We start from the raw sequence: 5,674 nt of genomic DNA on the forward strand, positions 1-5,674 counted from the left end.
TTAGCCTGGAGCAAAGGAGGCTGAGGGAAGACCTTATCGCTCTCTACAGCTACCTGAAAGGAGGTTGTAGAGAGGTGGGGGTCAGCCTCTTCTCCCAAGTGACAAGCAATAAGACAAGAGGAAACAGCCTCAAGTTACCCCAGGGGAGGTTTAGGATGGATATTAGGAACAATTTCTTCCCTGAAAGGGTTGTCAAGCATTGGAACAGGCTGCCCAGGGAAGTAGTGGAATAGCCATCCCTGGAGGTATTTAAAACACGGGTAGACGTGGTGCTGAGGGACATGGTTTAGTGGTGATTTTGGCAGTGTTAGGTTGATGGTTGGACTCGATGATCTTAAAGGTCTCTTCCAACCTAGACGATTCTATGATTCTATGATTTTGTGAGCAAGGAAAGAGCCAGCAAGCTGGTGGGACTCCCTGTAAGATGTTGGGCTCAGTTTTGTCCTGGAACTAAACCTTCACAAGGAGGAGGACAGGAAAATATCTTTCTAGACAATTTTTACAGAGACTGTGATTATACTTTGACAATGGGTGCATCTGAAAGGCTTTGGAGGCTTTGGTAACACCAAGGAACCCTGTGAGGACTGGCCGAGGGAAATAATCTCAGGGCACCAGGTCATTCTTATACACTAATGTATGTTAAAACTTTGCATAGATGGTGTCATTTGGGCTCAGTGTGACTTTGGTCTGCTGTAGCTGAATACTGATAGTTTAAAGCAAGAATAAACTAAGGCCACTCCACCAATGAAGAAGGCATCTGCAGAGATGCACTGACTTCAGACCTTTTGGTCATCACTTTGGTTTTCTTAAGCAGCTTTATACAGTAAGTCCCATGCAGTATGAGTTTGCAAAAATGCATTTCATTTTTATTAAGACAGCTCTCTGAGAGTAATCTGGAAAGATCAAATTAGAGATGGACCCAGTTCACTCTTCCAGGATAAGACTGTGTTCCTGTAAGGCTTCTTCCACACCAGTGGGGAAATCCATCTCTCACTACAAGTGTGAGATTCCTACGATGCATCAAATCCAAACTAAATAAGAACATGTTGCCTATAGATCTATGGTAGATATGTACAAAAATACATACTCGCATTTTGGAGCACATTCAAACTGATTGCTCAGTGACAGTGTAAAATGGTCAACAAACAGCAAAAGAACAATTTTACTTGGCATTTTATTCACTTAACAGAAACATTCACTTATCAGGTATCACTGAAGTGCAATTTACAGAACTTAGCAGCAAATTCACATATGTAAATTCAGATTTATTTTCTTTTGTTGTCTTTTTTGTTTCTTTTTTTTTACAAATATTACAAATGTACATCCATTAGTACAGTATTGCCATTCACTCATGCGTGTTATGTACATAATCTTCACTAAAGAATTACTACTGAGCAAGTTTTCCTTTGCTTCAGGAAATGCTGCCTGTAGGTCATGTGTGCTTCCGGGATGTGGTCCCATCACACTCCATCGCTGCACGTAATGAGAAGTAGACTTTTAAGGTCATATTCAACCCTAGTGCAAACAGGTGCAACTCCATTGCCTTCAATGAGACCAGGTGATGCCCACTTGCAGCGGGGACTTGATTTGGTTCCCCCTACTAAATTCCTTCTGGCAGCTGAATCCAGGATTGCATTTATGTATTTCTTGCAACAAAGGATAATTCAATCCCACCACACTTTTCTTTTTGTCCTTAAAAATAGCCAGGAACGGTGTTTTGCTGTGACAGTAGCTGCAACACCGGCCAGTGAAGCTTTATGCGTTAGTTGAGCTGACGTCGTGCCAGGGCTGGAGGAGGGTGGATGAGGACAGGGAGATGTAAGGAGGAGCCTTGAGGTCTCTTCTGTGCTAGATAAAGACTAACTCGGAGAGGAAAAGTAGAAGACACTTCTTCCCCCTGCCTTATGGATCTCCGCATGAGAAACCTTGTCCTTCTCTCTGGTTGCCCTGTGGTTTCTCTCCCTCGGTGGGAGCAGCTGGAGCCCCTGGGACCACCACTGCCAGCGTCACCCACAGCTTCTCCCACACCTCCAGTCATGAGCCTGATCCCCCACCCGCCTGCTGCCCCTCTGGGCACTTTGCTGCCCAGATTACACTGGAGGTCTGCACCAGTGACAGCTGCGTTAGAGGATGGGACTGTGTGGAGGTATCAGGAAGCTCCAGAAGGTGCCAAAAATATTCTGAATGCTAATCAGAAGAGCTGACAAAGTGGTCATTGTATTGACAAAGTGGTTACCACAAAATGCTTCCATTATTGAAACGTCTCAGTTTTTTGTTTGTGTTTTTTTTTTAAATATTTCTACTCTAAGGATATTTTTTTTAAATATTTTTGGTAGTTAATATGGAATGTATTATTTTGCTGAAAAGGTTTCTGGAAGGGAGAGCTTTGTTTTATCTAATTTAAAAATTCTAGTTTATCACAATTGTTTTTATACAAGACACTATAGATACATCTTGTAGTTTATAATCTAAAAATAAAATCTCATCAAAATACTGTAGCTATTCTATTGTGGGCATCAATAAACAATGTATTTACTGTATATGGCTCTCCAAACATGATAAACCCTATACAAAGAGCATCTATCTTTATTGATAGGAACAGTTTCCCGTGTAAAGGAAATTACATGGAAAAATATGAGCCTTGTGTTGTTTGAAAAGTAACTCAGCTTGACAATTCTGAGAAAATACCAAGACAATTATCACAAATCAGTAGCAGCGTGTTATATACAGATTTAAAGAGAATCACAGGAATAAAAAGAAAACAGTAGTTATATACCCGCAAATCCTGTCATTTAAAAACCCAAAATCTGAAAGAAATACACAGGGTGTTCGAAGGTTGGTTCTGCAGTGGGACTATCAAAGCTCAGTTCTCCCATGACTGTATCTTTCGCATTCTGATGAAGTTTGGGATGGTTCAAAGATGAGATTATATCAGACCCAGCCATGGTTATGAAGAAAATATTTAACTGTTAGGTGCTAATTGTCTACTAACTGAAAATCCCCACCTGCTTTTCAAACTGCAGATGAACATGAATAATAATAATAATAATAATAATAATAGTACTTGGCATTTACACAGAGCTAGAATCTGAAAGTTCTTACATTGAGTAAGACATTACCCAAGCCTGTAGCTGCATCTGCTGCACTTATGTCGATTGGACTATATGGGGAACTAAAACTCACTGCAAGAGTGACAGAATCCGGCTTACACCGTTGCATATGACCAGAGCACTTTGTTCCTGCCAAGTTCCTTAGATGTGAAGCAGGTAATTATTATTATCCCCATTTGACAGATGGAGAAACTGAGCCAGGAAAGAGCCAAGTATCAAATGTGCTCTCTAGTTTGGGTTATCTTGGTTATGGCTACCCAACCCAGCAATTTTTCAGATGAATGGAACAGCATGAGCTCACATCCACTTAATTTAAAGCTGTGGATCCTCATGAGCTTTGAAATTTGAGGCTCTGGGTCCTGGCTTCAGCCTGCCTGAATTCAGGCAGCTACCTGAAGCTCGAGAGCTGCCTCCATCGTCACACTGGTCTTCACCGCCAGCCCCTGCAGAACTGTGCACCTCCACGGGCAGCGCAGGGTTGGATCACCCTCCTGAAGAGCATCTGCATCTTGGCTGGTGTCTAAAGGTCATGTGTGATGAATGGGGCCTGGATAATTAAAATCTGCAGCGTGCAAAACCTGTGGCCAGATTTGAAGATTTGGTGGGAAGTGGTTTGTCCAAGGTGTCAGAGGGAATAAGTCTAAAACCCAAGGGAGTCCTGATGCCCAGCTTCGTGCTCTGAGCCAGCAGTGGAAAACGGAGTTTAAAAACGCTGCGTATCTTTGAGGTCCAAATTCTTTCTCACAGATTTAGGCAGCTAACAGGATGATTTTTGCATAGAGGTTAGACACCTTTATTTGTGGATGATTATGGATGCTCTGAGACCTGCTGCCATGCTGTGTGCCTGGGTACTTCCATCTTTGCTCATTATTTTCCATTATTCAGTGATGACTCTTGCACTGATTGTGTGAGGGAAAACAAACTCTGTTTTGGCTCAGACAGGTGGCCTGCTAACGCCTCAAATCAGTAATAACCAACAGCAAAAAACCAACGAAAGGCAGAATCTTTGTGGGGGTGCCATTATCATTTGGGCAGGTACATTCTTAGGAAGGGACCATGAAAAAGCAGTTTTCTAAAGTCGAGTTCAGTGCATCAGACACATTTCTATTTACGTATTTCCAATACAGAATTAAAATGAAATACTCCTGTGGAGGTTGCTTTTAAATCTCAAACTGCTTTGATTCTCTCGGCTCACACGTCCTGCTTGGCCTTCTCTCCAGCTGATTTGATCCGGTCATGTAGCAAAGGTGTCAAGTGATTTATACAGTTAGTAGGAACTGATCTTGCTCTGGGGGTTTCTTCACCCAGGTGCCCAGACCAGCTTTCTGAAACGCTTTAAACAGCTGCTGCTTGACAGACTGGTACGTCTGAGCCACCAGCTTTGCCTCGCTGTACACTGATGGCATGTCTCCATGGCTTGCTATTCGTGTGCTCAGCTGCAGAACAAAAATCAAGGAAGGGGAAAAAAATAAAATAATAATAAAAAAAAAATCAACTGACGAGCCAAAAGAAACAGGAGGCTTCAGTAGCTGTATAATCTTCCTGTCTACATTTCATAAGCAACAAACAAACTATCACTGTGCTTTGTGTGTTTGTTTTTGGTTTAACAACAAAAAAACAGGGAAGCAATAAATGCCTGTGACATGGTTTCGAGTCATTGTGAAGAGGAACGGGGTAAAGAGCTTTGCCTTGGAGTGGGCAGAGGCAGTAGCAAATCTTGGTGTGTTTTACAAAGGTGAAAACCTACTTCTCAGTTAAGATGATTTTTTAGGAAAAAAAGGGGGGAAAATCCTTTCTGGGGATCTTTAAAGAATGTGCTCAGTTTAGCCCGGGAAGTGGAGCAGCTCAGTGCTTCCAAGTAATGCCAAGAGACAGAAGAAGGAAGGTCCCCTCCTGCACTCTCCCCTTTTCCCTTCTTAATGTGTTATAGTAAGAGATGCTGTGAAATCTGACCAGGACAGGGCAGGTTTCAATTGGGCATCAGGATTCATGCTGGTGTGTGTGGGAAAACCGAGCACTCTACCAGGACACCGGAGCCACCTGCCGGGAGCTGCCTCAGGAGATGATGCTTGGGAGATGCTTTGCAGGAGAACTAAATAAACCCTCTGACCTGCCAAATCTTAACAGTACTGAACCAACAGTGAGGCTGTGACATTTCTACAAGGGCACGTAGTGATAGGATGAGGGGGAATGGCTTCACACTGGAAGAGGGTAGATTTAGATTGGATATTAGGAAGAAACTTTTCACTCTGAGGGTGGTGAGGCACTGGAACAAGTTTTCCAGGGAAGTTGTGAATTCTCCATCCCTGGAGGTGTTCAAGGCCAGGCTGGATGGGGCTTTGAACAACCTGGTCTAGTGTGAGGTGTCCCTGCCCATGGCAGGGGGGTTGGAACTTGATGATCTTTAAGGTCCCCTCCAACCTAAACCATTCTATGATTCTATGATTATATGAATGAAATCAAAATCTAGAAAATGCCTTAGAGCAAACAAGTGAAAGCCCAATGCTTACAAGCCAGGGAAATAGCACCCTGTAGGAAAAAGCACCAGCAAAGCAGTCTTGGGG

At 42.9% G+C, this 5,674-nt stretch overlaps 1 protein-coding gene across 1 annotated transcript in view; it reads right to left on the reverse strand.

Annotated features, from left to right (window-relative positions):
* Positions 1-4,369: 4,369 nt before the first annotated feature.
* The window catches only part of ADARB2 (adenosine deaminase, RNA-specific, B2 (non-functional)), a 116,013-nt gene continuing 114,708 nt past the window's right edge, over positions 4,370-5,674 (reverse strand). Inside the window, exon 9 of the mRNA XM_009895085.1 lies at positions 4,370-4,530. Coding sequence (XP_009893387.1) covers positions 4,370-4,530 — 161 coding nt within the window. The remainder of the gene's footprint in view (positions 4,531-5,674) is intronic.

This window comes from Charadrius vociferus, unplaced genomic scaffold, assembly GCF_000708025.1.
Source record: "Charadrius vociferus isolate BGI_N301 unplaced genomic scaffold, ASM70802v2 scaffold61, whole genome shotgun sequence".
In the NCBI taxonomy this organism is placed as follows: domain Eukaryota; kingdom Metazoa; phylum Chordata; class Aves; order Charadriiformes; family Charadriidae; genus Charadrius; species Charadrius vociferus.